Consider the following 22,985-nt stretch of genomic DNA (forward strand, 5'->3'; position numbering starts at 1 on the left):
CCTGGCTTGGGTCACTGTCTGTGTGGAGTCTGCACATTCTCCCCGTGTCTGTGTGGGTTTCCTCCGGGTGCTCCGGTTTCGTCCCACAAGTCCCGAAAGACGTGCTGTTAGGTAATTTGGACATTCTGAATTTTTGCTCTGAGTACCCGAACAGGTGCTTTTCGGGGCTCGTGGCTTTTCACAGTAACTACATTGCAGTGATAATGTAAGCATATTTGTGACAATAAAGATTATTATTATGAAGATGCATTCGCTCGCCTTCACCACTTGTGTGAGGTCATTAAACCTTTTATTGCACTGAAACCAAGACACTGGGGCTAATCTGCCGGCATTAACCATGACAGATCTCTGCTCCGACTGCCTTTGTAGTCTCTGTCTAGAGAACCTCCTGGTCTCCTATGGATAAAGCACCTCTTGCCCACATCCAGGACTAAGTCCTCCAGTGCTGCATCTGTCTACCTTGTTACTCCTCCATCTTTCACTATTCTTATTGCTCAGGCATACCTGCCTCCCTATTTCTAGTCCCTATTCCAGTCAAAATCTTTTTCAGAAGTATCCATCTGGTTTTGAGCAGTGTAGTCCATCTTTGAATGGCACTGACCTCTCATTATTCCACATTGGAAGGAACAGTTAATCACTCACTACAATCACCGGACCACTTTTCGGGCAATATCGGATTTCGCAGCCAATGTTTTCAGGAGAGATGAGGAGAAGTGAAAGTTCCAGAGATTTTTGTTTAAAAGTCATGAAGATTGAAATGACATCGTGATTGTGATATTGGTCACATGACAGCTATAATTATGGGGTTAAGAGCAGCGCTGGCTGATATTTGAACCTGTCAACAATAATGGACAGTGTAGCTTACTTTTCTCAGCTGAGTTGTCTGACCTTGGGAGCGATCTCTGCGACTCAGAGTCTGGACAGGAATGTCAGTACTGTAGGGTGTCTGAAATGAAGATTATAATATCAAACCCAATTGAGGTATCTTTGTAAATTGTGTCGATTCCACAAATGCAAATCAATTTGTGATATTGTCACTACATTTAAATTGTAAATGTGAATGGATGAAGATTATTACATTACAGACCCCAGCAGTTGCTCGGATACCAGACAAGAACCCCAACATGTTTTTAAATTTGTAAAACTGTGAGGAAAGGATACTTTGTTCCAGGAGTGATCCTACGCACAAGCAAGGATATGGTAGAATAAAACAAACTTTATTATTAACACAGTATTAAACCACCTTAAAGAAATGTAACTCACAAGCAACAGTTACACAATGCTTAACAATAAAATAAAAGGCAACACTTTAACTTTTAACTGATATCGTCTTTATCTCCAAGCAAGCAAAATCCATTATAGGTCAAAAAAACTTCTAAATAAAATTAGCAAACACAGGATTACTTGCTAGCCTCTGGATAAAGAATTATTTTAAAAGACTGCTTGAAGAAAGAGAAAGATCCATCTGTAAACAGCCTGCAGATGCCTGCCTTTCAGATTAATGCTGAACATAAGAACATAAGAACTAGGAGCAGGAGTCGGCCATCTGGCCCCTCGAGCCTGCTCCGCCATTCAATGAGGTCATGGCTGATCTTTTGTGGACTCAGCTACAGTTTCCAGCCAGAACACCATAACCCTTAATCCCTTTATTCTTCAAAAAATGATCTATTTCTATCTTAAAAACATTTAATGAAGGAGCCTCAACTGCTTCACTGGGCAAGGAATTCCATAGATTCACAACTCTATGGGTGAAGAAGTTCCTCCTAAACTCAGTCCTAAATCTACTTCCCCTTATTTTGAGGCTTTGCCCCCTAGTTCTGCTTTCACCCGCCAGTGGAAAGAACCTGCCCACATCTATCCTATCTATTCCCTTCCTAATTTTATATGTTTCTGTAAGATCCCCCCTCATCCTGCTAAATTCCAACGAGTACAGTCCCAGTCTACTCAACCTCTCCTCGTAATCCAACCCCTTCAGCTCTGGGATCAACCGAGTGAATCTCCTCTGCACACCCTCCAGGGCCAGTACGTCCTTTCTCAGGTAAGGAGACCAAAACTGAACACATACTCCAGGTGTGGCCTCACTAACACCTTATACAATTGCAGCATAACCTCCCTAGTCTTAAACTCCATCCCTCAAGCAATGAAGGACAAAACTCCATTTGCCTTCTTAATCACCTGTTGCACCTGTAAACCAACTTTTTGCGACTCATGCACTAGCACACCCAGGTCTCTCTGCACAGCAGCATGTTTTAATATTTTATCATTTAAATAATAATCCCTTTTGCTGTTATTTCTATCAAAATGGATAACCTCACATTTGTCAACATTGTATTCAATCTGCCAGACGCTAGCCCATTCACTCAACCTATCCAAATCCCTCTGCAGACTTCCGGTATCCTCTGCACTTATTGCTTTACCATTCACCTTAGTGACATCTGCAAACTTCGACACATTGCACTTGGTCCCCAACTCCAAATCACCTATATAAATTATGAACAATTGTGAGTCCAACACTGATCCCTGAGGGACACCACTAGCTACTGATTGCCAACCTGAGAAACACCCATTAATCCCCACTCTTTGCTTTCTATTAATTAACCAATCCTCTCTCCATGCTACTACTTTACCCTTAATGCCATGCATCTTTATCTTATGCAGCAACCTTTTGTGTGGCACCTTGTCAAAGGCTTTCTGGAAATCCAGATATACCACATCCATTGGCTCCCATTATCTACCGCACTGGTAATGTAGAACATAGAACATAGAACAGTACAGCACAGAACAGGCCCTTCGGCCCTCAATGTTGTGCCGAGCCATGATCACCCTACTCAAACCCACGTATCCACCCTATACCCGTAACCCAACAACCCCCCCTTAACCTTATTTTTTAGGACACTACGGGCAATTTAGCATGGCCAATCCACCTAACCCGCACATCTTTGGACTGTGGGAGGAAACCGGAGCACCCGGAGGAAACCCACGCACACAGGGGGAGGACGTGCAGACTTAACACAGACAGTGACCCAGCCGGGAATCGAACCTGGGACCCTGGAGCTGTGAAGCATTTATGCTAACCACCATGCTACCCTGCTGCCTTCAAAAAATTCCTCAAAAAATTCCACTAAATAAGTTAGGCACGACCTGCCCTTTCTGAACCCATGTTGCGTCTGCCCAGTGGGACAATTTCCATCCAGATGCCTCGCTAGTTCTTCCTTGATGATAGATTCCAGCATCTTTCCTACTACCGAAGTTAAGCTCACTGGCCTATAATTACCCGCTTTCTGCCTACCTCCTTTTTTAAACAGTGCTGTCACGTTTGCCAATTTCCAATCCGCCTGGACCACCCCAGAGTCTAGTGAATTTTGGTAAATTATCACTAGTGCATTTGCAATTTCCCTAGCCATCTCTTTTAGCACTCTGGGATGCATTCCATCAGGGCCAGGAGACGTTTCTACCTTTAGCCCCATTAGCTTGCCCATCACTACCTCCTTAGTGATAACAGTCATCTCAAGATCCTCACCTGTCATAGCCTCATTTTTATCAGTCACTGGCATGTTATTTGTGTCTTCCACTGTGAAGACTGATCCAAAAAACCTGTTCAGTTCCTCAGCCATTTCCTCATCTCCCATATATTTGTAGAAACTTTTACTATCTGTTTTATATTCTGAGCAAGTTTACTCTCATAATCTATTTTACTCTTCTTTATAGCTTTTTCAGTAGTTTTCTGTTGCCCCCTAAATATTTCCCAGTCCTCGAGTCTCCCACTTTGCCACTAATCTTTGCCACTTTGTTTTTTCCTTCAATTTGATACTCTCCCTTATTTCCTTGGATATCCACGGTCAATTTTCCCTCTTTCTACCGTCCTTCCTTTTTGTTGGTATAAACCTTTGCTGAGCACTGTGAAGAATCGCTTGGAAGGTTCTCCACTGCTCCTCAACTGTTTCACCATAAAGTCTTTGCTCCCAGTCAACTTAGCTAGCTCTTCTCTCATCCCTTTGTAATCTCCTTTGTTTAAGCATAAAACACCGGTGTTTGATTTGACCTTCTCACCCTCCATCTGTATTTTAAATTCCACCATATTGTGATCGCTCCTTCCAAGAGGATCTCTAACTATGAGATTGTTAATCAATTCTGTCTCATTACGCAGGACCAGATCTAGGACCGCTTGTTCCCTCGTAGGTTCCATTACATACTGTTCTCGGAAACTATTGCGGATACATTCTATAAACTCCTCCTCAAGGCTGCCTTGACCGACCTGGTTAAACCAATCGACATGTAGATTAAAATCCCCCATGATAACTGCTGTACCATTTCTACATGCATCAGTTATTTCTTTGTTTATTGCCTGCCCCACCATAATGTTACTATTTGGTGGCCTATAGACTACTCCTATCAGTGACTTTTTCGCCTTACTATTCCTGATTTCTACCCAAGTGGACTCAACCTTATCCTCCATAGCACCGATGTCATCCCTCACTATTGCCCGGATGTCATCCTTAAATAACAGAGCTACACCACCTCCTTACCATCCACTCTCTCCTTCTGAATAGTTTGACACCCTCGGATATTTAACTCCCAGTCTTGACCATCCTTTTACCATGTTTCAGTAATGACCACTAAATCATAGTCATTCGCGATGATTTGCGCCATCAACTCATTTACCTTATTCCGAATACTACGAGCATTCAGGTAAAGTACACTTATGTTGGCTTTCATACCCCTCTGTTTTGAATCTTAACACCTCGATCAGTAACCTCTCCTAAGTTATATTTCCTCTTAACTTTTCTCCTAATTTTCCTTGTCATTGGACCCATATCTTCATGTAACAACCTGCCGCGTCGCTTACCCTTCACATTTTTACTTCCCGTTTTATTCCTTTTAGTATTACTGGGCCTATTCACTGAGCTCCCCTAAGTCACTGTCCCTTGTACTGTCGCCCTTTTTGATTTTTGACTATGGCTTCTCTACCTTACACTTTCCCCCTTACTGCCTTTTGTTTCTGTCCCTGTTTTACTCCCTTCCGACTTCCTGATTTGGTTCCCATCCCCCTGCCACATTTGTTTAAACCCTCCACAACAGCTCTAGTAAACCCCCCCCCCCCAGGACATCAGTTCCAATCCTGCCCAGGTGCAGACCGTCCGGTTTGTAATGGTCTCACCTCCCCCAGAACCAGTTCCAATGCCCCAGGAATTTGTATCCCTCCCTCTTGCACCATCTCTCGAGCCTCGCATTCATCCTACCAATCCTGACATTCCTACTCTGACTAGCTCGTGGCACAGGTAGCAGTCCTGAGATTACTACCTTTGAGGTCCTACTTTTCAGTTTAACTCCTAACCCCCTGAATTCAGCTTGTAGGACCTCGTCCCATTTTGTACCTATATCGTTGGTGCCTATGTGCACCATGACAGCTGGCTGTTCACCCCCCCCCCCCCCCCCCCCCCCCAGAATGTCCTGCAGCCGCTTGTGAGACCCAACAAGCCTTCTGCCCAAAAGCTGCTGTTCAGCTCGTCGATCCCAGAAGCTAATCTAAAACTACTGCCTGCCTCAAACATGGCTCCTCCCATTATGTACCTCATCTTCATCCAACTCGAGTCCCATGGCCAACTTACTTAAGGTTAAAAACAACAGGTGGGATTCTCTGTCGGGTGAGGCCAAAATCGGGAAAGGCAATTTGGCGGAGAATCAGTTGTGAGCCTGACACACTGGTAGTGCCACCTCGACACACTGGCAATGTCATGTTGGCACCCAGGTGGCACTGCCAACGTGCCTAGGTGGCATTGCCAGGGTGCAAGGTTGGCAGTGCCAAGATATCTGGGTGGCACCAGCAGTGCCAGGGTGCCACGTTGCCCACAGGCTGACCACCGGGGGCCTCCGGTCACCCGGGAGACTCCCCAGGTACCGTTCAGCCTGGTCCCTGTTTGCGAGGACCAATCCTGAATAGCCCCTATCTGGGGCCTCCTCGGTGAGACTGGTAGATGCCGGGAGGCTGATCGATCCGGTGGCAGCACAGCTAAGTGGGTTCTTAAACCACTGGGTCCTGCACATTGTGGCCAGGGTCCAGAATGTGACATCTCGTGAGATTTGGTTAGATCTTGCGAGGTGTGACGGCCGTCAGAAATCCGGGGGAAGGCCTCTCTCAGGGTGTACAGTTCGCATGCTGCTCCGATTCCAGCAGGTTGTGGCCAGTAGATCGTGCCCTTACTCCATCTGGCTGAAATGGTTGTGGATGCTTTATACATGTCTTAAAGCTAGGGATTTTTGTGGAGCCTCTTTGTCTTTTAAGTTGTCTAATTGTCCACCTCCATTCATGATCGATAAGGAGTAATCTGCAAAGATGTACAGCTGATATGATCCATTTAGTTCAGCAACTGAAAGAAAAATACCGTGAACAAAGGAGGCCACTATTTACTGCCTTAATTCATCTCATCGGGACGTTTGACCATGTGAGCAGAAACAGTTTATTTAAGTCCAGACTCCACACAGACATCAGAGATCACAGCCATCAGCCACTGAGATATGAAGATGGCAGACACTGACAACTTGGGGGGACAGTGGCTGATGGCTGTGATCGCGGGTGTCTGACAGTTTGCAAGGACTTTGAAAGAGGTGAACAGAATTGAAAAGCTCAGGGGCCAGCAATTTATGAACCTTCTCAGCCCTCTGTCTTCCTCTGCAGCAAATGTGGCAGAGACTTGCTAGGCCAGAATGGCGCTCCAGCTGAGGCTTAACTGTGATGCAAACCATCATCTTACGAGATAGATGGCTGCCACCACTCACGCCTAAATGTAGTGGGACTTAAAGATATAGAAAGGGTAGATGCCGGTAAGATGCTTCCCTTGGTGGGAAGTGTAAAACCAGGGAGCACAATTTTAAGATAATGGAAAAGCCACTTCGGAGCTCCAGGGTCCCAGGTTCGATACCCGGCTTGGGTCACTGTCTGTGTGGAGTCTGGACATTCTTCCTGTGTCTGCGTGGGTTTTCTCCGGGTGCTCTACTTTCCTCCCACAAGTCCCAAAAGACATACTGTTAAGTAATTTGGACATTCTGAATTCTCCCTCTGTGTACCCGAACAGGAGCCGGAATGTGGTGACTGGGGACTTTTCACAGTAACTTCATTGCAGTGTAAATGTAAGCCTACTTGTGACAATAAAGATTACTATTATTACTATTAGATGAGGAGAAATTTATTTTCACGGAGGGTTGTGGATCTTTGGAACTCTCTACCTCAGAGAGCTATGGAAGCTCATTCGAGTATGTTTAAGGTAGAAATTGATACATTTCTAATTCATAGTAACGTAAAGAGTTATGGGGTGAGTGGGTGTAAAAGGCGTTGAAGTGTCTGATCCGCCATGATCATATTAAAGAAGCAGGCTTGATGGGTTGAATGGCCTACTTCTGTTCCTATGTTGCTATAGTAACAAACTGGCATAACTTGGCAGCGCCACAATGGAAGTTGGACCTTTGGACTGCTGTTCAGGCAGATAAATGGGTGGATGTTAAAGTACAAAAGTAAATTAGATAGAGCTGGCAAAGGGAAATAGATTCCAGCAAATATTTCAAGTGATTTGTACCCTGTGCTGTGTTTGACCGTGTCTGGAATTCAGCCAATTGCAAATGTCAATGTTGTCTGATTTAGTGAGCAGTGTTTTCTGAAACACGATTCCTGCTGCACAGAATTGATGATCAGTGTTCAGCTCTTGTCTTGTTACTGATCAATTTGATGTTATTATAATGCAATAACCTCGCCTGAAGTAAATACCCTGGGGGAGGTTAGACTAGCCCAATGTCCGGCACACAGATGTTGCGCTGCTCGCATATTGAAAAGATTTCAGCGTGCAACGCCGTGCTTTGCAAACCTGCCGCAGGTTCAGTAAGGAGCAAATTGTGTGCTTGGCTCACACGGCCCACTGCCAGCCCGGACCTCTGAAAGGCAGGAGACCTAAGGGAGAGCTGCAGGCGTGCGAGAGAATTGGCTGGAAAGCAAAGTGCAACAATTGGAGCAACGGGCAAGAGAGAACGAGAGAGGCTCTCAGGCATTTGACGATGGTTCTAGAGGCACTAATGATGGAGGTGGAAAGGAGGAAAGGCACCAAGTTTCCGCAGGAGCCAGGAGGCCTTTCAGACAGATCCTAAACAGGACATGGGGACAGGTGGTAAAGTGATTAACTCCCAGGACTTGGCCTCAGTGTCGCAAGATGTCAATAACCTCACACGGGTGGTCGAGGATGGCGAATGAATATGCCAAAGACATCTCCAGCCACCAGACTCCCATCACTCGCCCATTGGCCATTTCTAGCAATCAGGACTTACGCCGCACCTTCAGATGCTCCATCTCACCCGCAAACATACACCAATTTTGCCACCTCACACCCACTTTTTGCATTCCTCTAGCTATTCAGCTAGTGCAGGCACATCACCCAAACACATTACAGCACACACACACTGACATTCATTTCCCTTTCTTGCAGGACAGCATATCAAAACCACAGAAAGCAGCAGAAAACTAGATGGGGTAGGCACACTCGTATCACCTGAGCCCTGTGGAATTGGTGCTCCATTTTAATGCTGAAATTGTGCTGCAGTTGAACATCTGTTTTAAGTTGGTAATTAAAAGCAAATTCCCTCATTTGGTGGAAGATGAGGGAACTATAGCGAGAGTTATAATTAATCAGTTCACACTCAGCGTTCATAGGAACCATTGGGTGACGCTGGGTAAATGGGGTGCAAATCACAGGAGCTGTTTTGTCCTGAATGATGTCAAGTTCCTTGAGTGTTGCTGGAGTTGCATCTGTCCAATCAAGTGGAGACCATTCCACAACTCTGACTTGTGTCTTTGTAGATGTGGTCAAGCCTTTTGGGAGTCAGGTGGTGCGTTACTCACCGGAGAATTCCTAGCCACTGACTCGGTTTTGTAACCAGTGTTTATATAGATGATCTTATTATGGTTCTGGTCAATGTTGTCACAGGATATTGGTAGTCGGGGCTTCAGGGACAGTAATGCTATTAAATGTCAAGAGGAGGTAGTTAGATTTGAGATGGCCATTGTCTGGCTCTTGTGGGCTGTGAATATTGTCTATCACTTATCAGCTCAGACCCAAATATAGTCCAGATTTTGCTGCATGCACACTGCTTTATTAATTGAGGAATTGTAGCCCCAGCAATTAAGGATGGACAATAAAGGCTGGTCTTGTCAGCAACAACCACATCCTGTGAACAAATATAAATACCTTCCACTAACTCTGCATCAACAAAAGAACGTCACAAGAACCTCACATGATTGTTGGATGATTCGCCCTTTAACCACAAGTAGTTTGGGTTGGGAGGTGGCACGGTGGGGTGAGGGTCCCTTGTGCAGCTAAAAGTATGTTCAACTGGAAATGATTAAGAAAGAAAAAGGAAGACTTATATTTATAGAGTGACTTTCATGACCACATGCGTCCCAAAGTGCTTTAAAGACAATGAGGTAGTTTTTGAAGTAATTTGACTGTTGTTGGAATGGAAACAGTCAATACGCACTCAGCAAGCTCCTGGAATCAGCAATGTGATAGTGACCAGATCGAACGGCCTCGTCACGCCCGACATCGTAATGCAACAAGGCCGCTACATCTCGCAAGAGTCCTCTCGCAGGACATGCGATATTCAGAACGTGTTGTGGCATCTAACGAGATCTCGCAAGGCGACGCGAGGACGACATCCATATATATATATTTAAATGAGCTCACTTATATTTGTCTGTGAGGGATTACTCCAGCGCCCGGGAGCTAAGGCCCGTGCCTAGGAGACCTCGCCATGGTGCTGTTTATCACTGGTCCACACAAATGTGGAACAGGCCTAACGACACCTGGGAGGATGTTCCCAGGTCATTAGAGACCCTTGGGTGGTCAGGGAAAGGGAAGTGTGGCACATTGGTTCTCGCTTTGGCACCCAGGCACCTTGCCAGTCTGGCACTGCCAAGGTGCCCCAGTGGCACTGCCAGGCTGGCACTGTCAAGGTACAAGGGTGGCATTGCCAGGGTGGCATTGCCAAGGGCCAGGGCCTGACGGGGGCCAGGCTCACGAAAACGGGGTTGAAGGATGGGGGTTGAAGCGCAGGTATGAAGGGGCCTCCTAAAGATTGGGAGTTGAACGCTGGGGATCCTGAAAGGGGCAGGTCCCAAAAGTGTGGTAGGGAGGCCTGAAAAGGGGGCCCCCTGACTGGCCCTGGAGGGGGGAATGTCCTCACTTGGGGGGGGGGGGGGGTTTGGGGAAATGTGTACGTGTGCAGCGGGTGACATTGCCCATGGGTGGAGAGCGTGGGGGAGTTCAAGCTCAGTTGGAGATTGGGGCACCCTTTCAAAATGGTGGCTCAATCTCTGAGTAGCCAGTCTCGCCAGCAATTTCAGCTACCCAATGCTGAGAACATTTCTAGGCTTGGGCTTGATTGGGGAGAAACTCCCTGTGGTGATGTGCATCACTGCAAATACACAAGGGGTTAATGTAAATACATGTAGACGAGCTAGACATTAGAGGGAGCACCAGAGACATCACACACACACTCAACCAATAGATCAGTTGGATAGGACACGACCGATGGGCATTCACGATACTCACAGAGGTGACACGACCACAGGAGGGCGTTACACCAACTCATATATAAAGGACACCACACACATGATCTGCCTCTTTCCAGTGGAGACAGTCAGTGAGTAGAGACACAGGGTTGATTTGATATCACTGCCACCAAGTGGATTGTAGCAGTCTGGTTAGTCAGTCTGAGTAGCTATAGTAGGATTAGCAGTAGTGTCGAACCCAAGTAATAGAAGTGTATATAGTTTAATAAACGTGTTGAAGTTATCTCCACGTATGATCCTTCCTTTGTCAAGTGCACCACAAGGAAGCCACTTATGCTACACCTAGAGCATAATAAGACACTCCCCAAGGCCCAAAAATAAATGTGGGTAAATACCAGTGTGGATCTCACCGAAAATGCCAGCGAGAAACATCCCGCTCAACCCGCCCAAAATAACACTTATAAGTTTTACCGTTAAATCGCGGCCCATGTTTTTTTCTTGTGGTGTTGATTGAGGGAAAAATATTGGCCAGGACACCGGGGATAACTTACCCACTCTTCCTCAAATGGTGCCGTAGGATCTTGTACATCTGTCCATGTAGGTGTGGTTGAGGGGGGGGGGGGGGTGATTTGGGGGGTGGAGGGGGCGGGGGGTGACTTGCTTTAATGTCTCACCTGCACCTCTGACAGTGCAGCACCTTCTCAGTACTGAATGTCAGCCTTGGTGTTTGTGCTCAGGCTCTGCAGTGAAACCGGAACCTTGGTGTTAAATGGGCCTGCACGCTCAAAATGGCAGATGGTGGCTAAATCAGTGTTAGCGATTTGACATCACAGTCTTCCCACACTGCAGGCTTCCAACGGCAGGCACAACTCAAACATGTTAGCATCCTGGCTGGAAGAGTATTGGCCCAGTTTTAGGCAGTTTCAGCTGTCCATGAAACCGGCACAAGTGGTACTGCCGAATCTAATTTTGTGTCTGCAAATTACCGTGAGACCTTAGACAACTCTGCCTTCCACTTCCTGGAACTTGTAACGGCAAAGCATCAAAGCAAATTAAATTCTGTGAAATTGAAACTAACATTGGCAGCATTTCTGTATTACTCAATGTATCAATCCAATCATTGTTTACTAATTAAATGCATGTTTCTCACAGATGCAACATCCTGCCATCTAGAACAGGTCCTTTACTGTTTGATTCTGCTGTGCAAAAATCTAAGTTTAATGGCAAGCGGCTGTTAGAAACCAATCATTTTCTACTAATCAGCTTTTCTCGTGCTACGTTCCATGGCTTTAGTTGAGCTGATTCAGGCTCCATTTTGAAGAGTTAAGGCCACAATCTGTGTCCTGTTTATTATAAGGGAAATAAAGTTTTGGATATTCTGGATTACGTTCTGGATTAAAATGAAGGGTTGTGTTTACAATTATTCCCAACGTTCTCTTCTCCATTTGTCCCTTTGCCAGAGAGTTCCGTGGAGGTACTTCAAAGTAGCCAAGAGTGAATGGACTTTTGGTTCTTCTTGATTTGCTGAGGATAAGCATTTGCTTCCTATTGGAACGACCTCAAGAAGAAATGGCTAAGAATGGTGGAAAACTATCAGTCCATGGTTGGGCCCTGCTTCTCCGACATTGTGCATTGGTTTAGATTATGCAGTAGAATCATTTCAGAAGGAAGATTGTTACATTGAGCTTAAATGTGAAATTAATGATCTAACCTAGTGTTTTTATTTCTGTTCCACAGCTACAAGAGTGTTGTGACGCAGAAGCGAGCTGGGGCTGCTGTTATTCTGTGCTGGGTCATATCTACGATTGTCGGTATGATCCCAATGTTTGGATGGAACAATTACACAGAGGCAACTCAAAATGGGGTGAACTCGAGCCTTGTGAACAATATAATTGTGTGCCAGTTTGAGACGGTAATCAGCATGGACTACATGGTCTACTTCAACTTTTTTGGATGGGTGCTGCCACCTCTCGTGTTGATCTTTGTGATCTACGTGGAAATATTTAATCTTATTCGGAAGCACCTGAATCAAAAGGCAGTGTCAATCAACAATACCGACCCAAGCAGGTACTTTGGGAAGGAGCTGAAACTTGCCAAGTCGCTGGCTCTAGTGTTGCTTTTGTTTGCAATATGTTGGCTTCCTCTACACATCATCAACTGCATTACACTGTTCTGTCCATTCTGTGAAAAACCAAATATAGTGATGTACATCGCCATCTTTCTAACTCACGCAAACTCTGCTGTAAACCCCATAGTCTATGCCTTCAAGATAAACAAGTTCCGGGTGACTTTTCTCCAGATTTGGAGCCAGTACATTTGGTGCAATAAAAATCACAACTCAAATAATTTGAGCAGAGAACATTTAAGGGCTATAAGAGAACAGAAAAGTATTATGTAATATATTTACTTCTTAACCTGAAGTGATTGGGCCTGGATAATCAAGTGCAAAAATAATGATCATGGCTGACTTTGATACATTGCCATTGAGCTCATCAACTTTTTAAAATACTGTGTGCTGCTATGGTAAACTTTCAAAATGAATCCTCAGCTGTCACGTGACATCCGAGCAAAGAATGTCTTTTTTTCCCCCAACGGTTTGAACCATAGCTGGCAAGGTCTTTCTGAGCCTTTATTTTTACACCGTTTTTTTTTGCTCTGTGTTTTCTCTCCCTGTCATGTTTACATGTTCTCAGAATTTAACAACAGGGTGAGCACGAGCTGAGATACCAGGCTGCTGGATTGAGGAGGATGAGAAATGCTGCAGACGGCACTGTGCAGAGAGTGGTTTTAGCTTCCAGTCCCTGGCCTCGTCAATCACATCGACGAGGGAAAAGATGTTCCAGTTCCCAAATAAACAGATCCTTTTCCACTAGCAGCATCATTGCTAAAGTGCCACGATGCCACCTTCCACGTGCACAGTGAACTTTCCTCAAGGATTCAATTATCTTAACAGACTGCCATTAACTTAGATCAAGGCGGTGATGCACTTAAACAGCCAAAATGAGACTACTATTCAAGACCGTCGCTGTGCATCATTGTGAGGAATGTGGTGGCCTGACGATATGCTTTACGAGCAAGTGTGTTTTATAAAATCACGAGTGTATGTTTGCTGATACAGGTGGTTCATTTCGCTCTATTACTCTGTAAGATAGAGCCAGCAGGCCTTACATTTAGTTGTAAACTACTGTTGTGGTACTTTTTAATTGACATTTGAATCTTTGGTGGTTAATTAGAAGAGAGAAATCATTGTTATTGACCTAAAATTTGCACTAAGACATTGGCGGTCGACAGATGTGTTGATTGCCCATGTTTATTTTATGCCGCTTACTACGGAGTTTGTAACGAGCAGGATGTACATGACTTTCTTCTGTATTTAATCTGAACATTTACCTGCATTCAGATGTTGTAAGCCAATGGTACAATTGAATAATTTCCATGTGTAAAATACATGTCATATAATTAATGACATTTCATCATGCAGAGCAACCCAGTACCATCAGAGATTCGTATTTATGCATAGAGTGGCTCCCAGGTGTTTATCTAATATACATAGAGTAGGCCATTTGGCTCTTGGGGTCTAATCCCCATTCATTATAACCATGGCTGATCATCAAGTTCAATACCCTGATCCCGCCTTCTGCCCCCATATCCCATGATCCCTTTAGCCCAAGAGCTATACCTAATTCCTTCTTAAAATTACACATTTTCGCCTCAACTACTTTCTGTGGTAGTGAATTCCACAGATTCATCACTCTCTGGGTGAAGAAATTTCTCCTCACCTCAGTCTTAAAAGGTTTACTCCCTTATCCTCAAACTATGATCATAGTTCTGGACTCCCCCACCATCAGGAACATTCTTTCTGAATCTACCCTGTCTTATCCTGTCAGAGTTTTGTAAGTTTCTATGGTGATTCCCTCTCACTCTTCTAAACTCCAATGAATATAGAATCATAGAATTCCTACTGTGCAGAAGGAGGCCATTCAGCCCATCTAATCTGCACCGGCCCGCTGAAAGAGCACCCTACCTAAAGTCAGGCCCCACCCTATTCCCATAACCCAGTAACCCCACCTAACCTTTTAGATAGTAAAGTCAATTTAGCATGGCCAATCCACCTCACCTGCACATCTTAGAACTGTGGGAGGAAATTGGGGCACCCAGAGGAAACCCACGCAGACCCAGGAAGAAAGTGCAAAGTCCACAGAAACAGTCATCTGAAGTCGGAATTGAACCCAGATCCCTAGCACTGTGAGGCAGCAGTCCTAGCCACTGTGCCACCCTAATCCTAACCGACTTTGTCTCACCTGCCATCCCAGGAATCAGCCTCGTAAGCCTTTGTTGATTCCCTCCATAGCAATCACATCCTTTCTCAGATAAGGACACCAAAACTGTACAAAATACTCCAGGTGTGTACTGCTATACAATTGCAGTAAAACATCTCTATTCCTGGGCAGCACGGTGGCGCAGTGGTTAGCACAACTGCCTCACCGCTGCGGTCCCAGGTTCGATCCCGGCTCTGGGTAACTGTCCGTGTGGAGTTTGCACATTCTCCCCGTGTTTGCATGGGGTTTCACCCCCACAACCCAAAAGATGCGTAGGATAGGTGGATTGGTCATGCTAAATTGCCCCTTGATTGGAAAAAATGAATTGGGTACTCTAAATTGAAAAAAAAAGCATCTCTATTCCTATACTCAAATCCTCTTCTGTGAAAGCCAACATACCTTTTTCCTTCTTTACTGCCTGCTTTACATGTGCGCTTACTTTCAGCGACTTATCATTTATCAATTTTTTTCAGCCTGACACCATTGATTAAATGTGTTCAGCTTCCAATGTCTTCACCAGCTCATATTTGTCGGTGAATCATTTTCATTTTGTTTCAGTTCCTTATGTAAGCTTCATGAGAGAAATCTATCTCAGGCACGGCATCTAGAGTGGATACACTGGGGCAGTGCCAATCTGTATGCCTTTAGCAGGAGCTCTGCATATGGTGGCATCAGTGCTGTTACCAATAGGAGTTCTAAAGATACGTAGTTATCAATGGTACATCTCAGTCGGGTGTTATAGTCTAACTGGAGCATTTTGACAAAGGAATGCTTTACCTATCAAATGGAATTTTGTTTTTGCACTGTTGACTTTGGGGTTCAGGGGTGGCTTCTGTGAGAATGGCTGGATGTTTTTCGGAAGCAGCTCTCAGTTCATTGTAGAAAATGTGATGCCAGATCGTCTTCATGTTTCCAATCTACTTTGCACTAATTATTTGATAAGCATCTAATGTTAGCAAATGGTTATAATGGTGGAGTGGGTTAAAGAGTTTTATTGGTGACACAGCAGTTGCTTCAGCAGACAGACTAGGATGAGTACCAAAGGTCCCATGCATCGTTAACTTGTATCATTCCCCCGATTTCTTCATAACAAAAACAAAGGTGGATTATATTTTCCTGCCCATCCAGAGATTTCTTCGCATGTCAGAACAGTTCCACTTGATGTAATGTTGCTTTTAAAGCGAATTGAAAATTCTTCTTTGGCATGCAAAAATAATTTTGTTTCCTCGACATTATTCAACATAAAATTAAGTGTTTGCCCAAGTCATACTGGAAACCGTGCCGCACCGTGTCGGGGGTAAACCGAGCATCAGATTGTTGCTAGCGTACCTATACCCTTGTGGGGAATAGTGGGGGAGGATTTTCACACTGATTATCAGTCAGCCCGTTGAACCATGTTGAACGTTCCTTCCTTGGCCAACAAGTCCTGGCGTTGGACTGAGCCCAGAGCTTCTAGTCCTGCGGTAGGGGCACTACCATTCTGCCACAAGGCTTGCTGACACACTGATTCCTCTATAGATATCCCTATAAGAAAGTTTTCTCCCTCGTCAGTTTATGAAAAACATGAATAGTTTGTTTTTTATATGGTTCACTTTAGACCTGGCCTTTTTACAGAAAGACCCAGAGTAGGACCTTTTTTGATCCTGAACCGCTCCTTTGTTGGGTGATCTCAACCAGAGCATCGGAAAGATTCTGTTGGCTCAGCACAACAGAGACGAAAAATCAGCCATAGCTTTTGCATCTGCTTATTATCCAGTGATTCATGGTGGATTGTGGGCATTGGTGGGTACTCACGAGAGCAAAGCTAGGCTTGGTTGTGATCCCATCCTCAATGTAATAGCATTCCATTACTCACCGTCTAGACTTGATATATGACAAATGATCATTTGTGTGAGGTACTAGATCATTGCTGGTGCCAGTGGAACTATACCTCAGCATGACTCATTGCCTTCAGGAAAGGAGGCTGTACCTTTCAAGCATTTGGCATGGTACTTCCTCTCCAAGGCTAGGATAATGTACTTTACTGTTACTGAAGGAATCTTTAGGCATGCACATTCAGAGGTTAAGGTACTTCAGGTTGTGTTCTAGTGAGGAGTTACTTATTTTAATACAGAGGATTTTCCGGTGTGTTTCCTGGCAGTGGAGATAGCTCAGCATTTTCTGATCCCGCCAATTGGGCATCATTGTGGTGTAATGTTAACACTGCTGCCTCACAGTGCCAGGGACCTGGGTTCGATTCCAACCTTGGGTGACTGCCTCTGTGGAGTTTGTACGTTCTCCCCGTGTGTGCGTGGGTTTCCTCCAGGTCCTCCAGTTTCCTCCCACAGTCCAAATATGTGCAAGTTAGGTGGATTGGCCATGATCAATACGTGGCTTTACGGGGATAGGGCAGGGGAGGTGGCCTGGATAGAGTGTTCTTTCAGAGAATCGGCACAGGTTTGATGAGCCGAATGGCCTCCTTCTGCACTGTAGGGTCTCTGGATGCCGATGGCATTCTGCGTGGTTTGTCCATCCTGCCTGCCGCAGGGGTTTGGGAAGGGCTGGAAAATCATCCAAAATCTTCAGTCACTCAGTGAAATACAATATCCTGATCACTCAATGTTTAATTAACAAATCATTTAATTTGCCCATTTTAAGAATTATTACATATGCATCCATAAATTTTCCAAATGCACTTTATTACAATTAGGTTTGTGAAATGGACACTCCTTTGTCATTTTGTGGTAGCATTTGAAGCTTATGAATAGAGACGTCAAAATGAGAAATGAAACAAAATTAAATGACAAGGAAGGTATTGTAACCGTAATTGCTCCTATTAGTCTAGACTTTATCAGCAGGTCATCTCTTTTGCGATGTAGACTCCAATTGATTTCCAATATCTTGGATTCGTATCATGTTGGTAACCAGACCAATCGACCACTTTCATTTTCTTGTAACAGTTTAATAAGTATCGATTGTTTCAAATCAGGTATGAGCAGAATCTGAGACTTTGTGATACCTGAGACTCTTATGAAGGTAAGACGTCTTGTCAGATGGAATGACAGTTGTGCAGGTGATACCATTACAGGTGTGAAAAATGACCAGTTAATACACATATTTCCTTAAAAATGCTTTGTATAAATATTTCTTCTACTCTATTGCAATAACTTTGCTGGATTGTCTTCTCTGAGTCAAAAAGTAGCTCTGCTATATTATAAGACAATTAATGAACAAAAATGTTTAGTCCATCAAAGCAAACTACTCTCGATCAATTTGAGGTGACATTCCTGTTTCGAACGTATCCTGGGACACCTCATCTCATATACTTAATAAAAACCCAAAATAATGATAGTCTTACATTGAAAATAAGAGCTGCCTGAAAGACATTGACAGAAGCACAGAAAGTCATATGATGCTGCAATTTATAATGAAGAGAACTTAATAAAAGGACCGGGAAATGAAATAAGTTGTTCAGACAACATCTTATCACGTGTTCATGAATAGTTTTCACACACGCATATTCTTCCTCAAGCTAATTTTTTGAATCAGAATGATTGGACGGGTTGAGACTTATTTAGTAGTGATATGACCGGAATTTGGAAACTCTGCTTCATAGTTGGGCCTGTTAAGTGACATTGGAAACCATCTGCAGGTGGGAAAAGTTCCTGTGTTATTTGCCTTATGATCTTGGCGATACATCATCTGAAGTAAGAGGACATCAGAAATGGAAAGTGAAACTAAATATGATTATGACTGCAGTAGGTCACTTTAGTAACTTAAAGAACAGATCGTGGAACAGAGATCTATTTAACTATGTACGATATTCTGCTCATGGCAGTAACTCCCTCCCAGTACAGTTGTTGCTGGGAGAACTAACCATATCAGACCCTGCTTTGGGCAGGCTTTTATCTAAAAGTCTTCAGTGAGCTCCAGCTGGGTGTCCTCCGCACCCTATCTGGGAAGCTTGCACTCCGCGGGTCCCACGGGGAGATCAATAATTGTTTTCCTGTGGTCCTTCTAAGGGTTATAAAAGTCACAATTCCAACGCATGCAAGGCCTTTCAACTGGATTTAACACATTCCATGGCATACCTTACCTGAATTAATTATTTCTGAAGACAAATTAACTTTTTGTTGTATTAAGTATGAAATGAGCCATCATATTTTAGGCAGTGTGATGAATGCATCAGATTTATCATATTGTTAAACCATCTTTTGCTTTCCCCGATAATATGTAGTATCTCTTAAAGTGTTTTTCATCAATAAATGAGCTGAGCTCTCGATTTCAAACTCTTATGTCGAATCATCAGGATTCGCAGTTGACCCTTTCACCTTCTCACAGTTGTTCTTTTGAATTCTATTTACTATACACCAACATTTCACCATCAGATATTGTTTTGTAAAAGGAATTTCAGAATAGCACAAAAGAGAAAGCGGCTCTGTATATATGAAAAGTATTATTTAAATGAATTGCTAAATACAAATGTCATGGTTTGATGTAATGAAATTGCTGTGTTCACACAATGGGTGAATGTGTAAATAAAATATATATTTCCAGAAGTATTAGAATAAAAAAAACAACTAATCATACTGGTTGTAGGTTTTGTTATTGCTGTTTTCATTTTGTAGGTTTGTATGACTGACCTGTAATTCCTCCCCATCACCCTGGGACTATGTGGGTAGACAAAGCCTTGACAAATGGCGATCCTCAGGGAACCATAGAAAGGATACGGTGCAGAAAGAGGCCATTCAGCCCATCATGTCTGCGCCAGCCTAAAAAGATAAAAAATAAATTGCAGTTCATTTTGATCCCTGTTCCCAGTATCTGGTCCTTAGATTTGCAGGTTGCAGCACTTCAGATACAGGTCCAGGTACTGTTTAAACGAGTTGAGCATTTCAGCCTCAACCACCAACTTTGACAGTGAATTCCAGACATCAGCCACCATTTGAGTGAAATAGTTTTCCTCATGTCCCCTTTAATCCTTCCATTAATCACCTTAAAGCTATGTCCCTTGTTAATTGACCCCCTCAGCAAGGGGAAACAAGTCTTTCCTGTCTACCTTATCTTGGCCCATGATCATTTTGCACACCTTATTAGGTCACCCCTTAACCTCTTCTGTTCGAAGAAAAATAATCCGAGCCTATCCAATCTCATTTCATAACTGCAATTTGCAAGGCTGACAATATTCTTGTAAAACTATCGAGAGTAATTAGGACTTTCCTGTAATGTGACCAGAACTATATACAAAATTCCAACTGTGGCCGAAGAATCTTTATACAGTTCCATCACCAGATCCCTGCTTTTGTATTCAATACCATGCCTAATAAAGGAAAACATTCCGTATGCTTTCTTGTCCACCCTGTCCTGCCTCCTTCAATGACCTGTGGACATGCACTTCAGGGTCTGTCACTTCCTCGACCCCTTTCAATATCTTCCCTTGCTTTGTTTCCCCCTCCAAAATGCCTCACATTTGGCCGGATTGAATTCCATTTCCCACATCACTGCCTACTCAGCCAAACCATAGATATTATAGAATTTACAGTGCCGAAGGAGGCCATTCGGCCCATCGAGTCTGCACCGGCCCTTGGAAAGAGCACCCTTCTAATGCCCATGCTTCCACTCTCTCCCCATAGACCCAGTAACACAACCTAAACTTTTGCACACTAAGGGACAATTTAGCATGGTCCATCCACCTGACTTGCATACCTTTGGACTGTGGGAGGAAACCAGAGCACCAGGAGGAAACCCACACAGACGCGGGGAGAAAGTGCAAACTCCACACAGAGAGTAACCCGATGCCGGAATTGAACCCGTGCCCCTGATATTTGCAAGAATATTGGCCAGGATTCTCCGACCTCATGCCGGGTCGGAGAATCCCCGGGGGACGTGAGAATCTCTCCCCGACACCGGCTTACCGATTGTCTGGCGCTGATTCTTGGGTGCCCAAGGGATTCCCGCCACGCCAGTTGGGGGCCGTTGAAAGCGGGCCCCCTCCCGGCAATTCTCTGGGCCCCGACGGGCCGAGTGGACACCGGGTTCGGCCGATACCCGCCAGCGTGGGTTACTAAGGTCCCACACGGCGGGACCTGGAAGGCGTGTCCGCGGGGGCCACCCTGGTGAGGGGTGTGCGGGGGGATCTGACCCCGGGGGCGGCCTCCACGTTGGCCTGGCCTGCAATCAGAGCCTACCGACCGGCGGGTGGGCTGGTTCCATGGGGGCCTATGTTCCTCCGTGCCGGGCCTCTATAGGGATCCGCCATATTGCCTGGGGCCCGGCGCAGAGAAGGGAACCCCCGCGCATGCGCAGAACCTCGCTGGCCGTTCCGCGCATGCGTAAGTTCGCGTCGGCCTTTCCGCGCCGGCTGGAGCTGCGGGGACCACTTCGGCGCCGACCAAACCCCCTCGGAAGGGGAGCATTCCTCATTATCAGGGACCGTTGATGCCGGAGTGATTTGCGCCTCTTTTCTCGCAGGTGTGGGGACATAGCCCCATTATTGGAGAATCCCGCCCAATGTCCCTGAAGCTGTGAGGCAGTAGTGCTCACCACTGTTCTACCGTGCCAGCCATCCTTTAGTCGACAACTATCCCCCTCACTATTAACTACATGGCCAATCTTTGTGCCATTTGCAAATTTCCAAATCAAACCACCCACATATCAATGACCCCTGTGAAATAGGTCCCCGGAAAAAAAAGTTTGAAAAACACTGGTCCAGCCAGAGCACAAGAGCTTCGGATAACCGCATGCTGAAAATTCCTTTTCCCTCTTATGTTTTTCTGTAGAGTGACAGGAATAGTTCTTGGTAATACACTTGGCAATATACAGATTTTGAGACATCAATTTTTTAGCACAACGGTGCAACCCATTTATCTGCACATTTTATACAATTGTAAAACCTGACTTAAATGGTCTCCTCTGAAGCTACTGTTACCATTCAAAGAACTGACAATATTTAATCCCCAAACTCTTCATCACAAAAAAGGAGAAAAGAAAATACTTCACAGGCCAGCGGTAGGATTGTTCCAAATTGTGCTTCATGGAACCATTGAAGAATCTGTGGAATAAGACAGAAACTAAAATTAAAAACCCATTTGGTTGATTAGACTTCATTCAAAAAGGCTTACAAATTGTGGGCTTTCTAAACAATTACATTATACAAATCAAGACTTGTATATTGCTCTCATTTTCCTAATAATTGTCATCCATTTGAATATGTAGTGGGCATGGAGCTCTAGTTGGAGACACAGCAATGAACTTTGGTGTAGACTCAGAAAAAGAGTTTTAACTAGTTGGTGTAATTTAGTCGCTGGCCTAAAATAGGAAGCTAGATCCATCTCATGATAGATATGTAATAGTTTTCCTTCAAAGCACTGGTTTAAATCAGATTGGGAGAGTATGTGCACTTCACTAAAGAGAGTATGATTGTATACCCATATTGTTGATGGTAAAACATGTGAAAGAAATAATCCATGCTTTGTGATGATCTAAACATAGACCTGTGGCATCAGGAGCTGGATTCTCTGTTTTTGGGAGTATGTCCCCTCGCCGTCGTAAAAACTGGACTTTCGCGCCAGAAAAACTGGCGTGAAAGGGCTACATATTCCTAGCCCTGCAGGAGTTAGCAGTGAACCAGCATGAAACTAGCAGCTTCTGCTGCAGATACAGGCCCCCGCACTTCCGAATCAGAGGCCACGCATGCGCACGGCGGAGGCCTCCAGCGGCTGCGCTGTGCTCCACGGTGGACTCAGACCATGGAGCTGGACCCTGAACATAGTGCCCCCGATCCGCCGTGCGCCCAACCTGGACCGCCCATCCAAAAATAGCCCGGCCACGTATAAGGTCCCCCCTGCCCTACGATCGAACCCAGACTTTAGGACAGAACGTCACAAATAATCCAATTTTGGGAAGAACAGATTAAATTTTCCACATATTGGGTGGGACGCTTCAGCCTTGCCTACACGGCAACCAGAAATTCCCACCCGAGGTCAATAGCCCAATGGTCCATGTCCCATCCATGGCGATCGCGGGTGTTCCTGAAGAATCCAATCCCAAGACCCTGTTGAATTGATTGAACTACTTAATCACAAACTTGTTTGATTAATTAGTGGATTCTACTTTGGTTGTTCAGAGAGGTCTTGTGG

The 22,985-nt window shown here is 44.7% G+C and overlaps 1 protein-coding gene across 1 annotated transcript in view; it reads left to right on the forward strand.

The window, feature by feature from the left end:
- The window catches only part of LOC119978902 (adenosine receptor A1-like), a 148,090-nt gene extending 133,836 nt beyond the window's left edge, over nt 1-14,254 (forward strand). The window contains exon 2 of the mRNA XM_038820831.1: nt 12,287-14,254. Within this exon, the coding sequence (XP_038676759.1) occupies nt 12,287-12,947 (661 nt within the window). The 3' untranslated portion in view covers nt 12,948-14,254. The remainder of the gene's footprint in view (nt 1-12,286) is intronic.
- Nucleotides 14,255-22,985: the final 8,731 nt, after the last annotated feature.

The sequence above is a fragment of the Scyliorhinus canicula genome, chromosome 15 (genome assembly GCF_902713615.1).
Source record: "Scyliorhinus canicula chromosome 15, sScyCan1.1, whole genome shotgun sequence".
Lineage (NCBI taxonomy): Eukaryota > Metazoa > Chordata > Chondrichthyes > Carcharhiniformes > Scyliorhinidae > Scyliorhinus > Scyliorhinus canicula.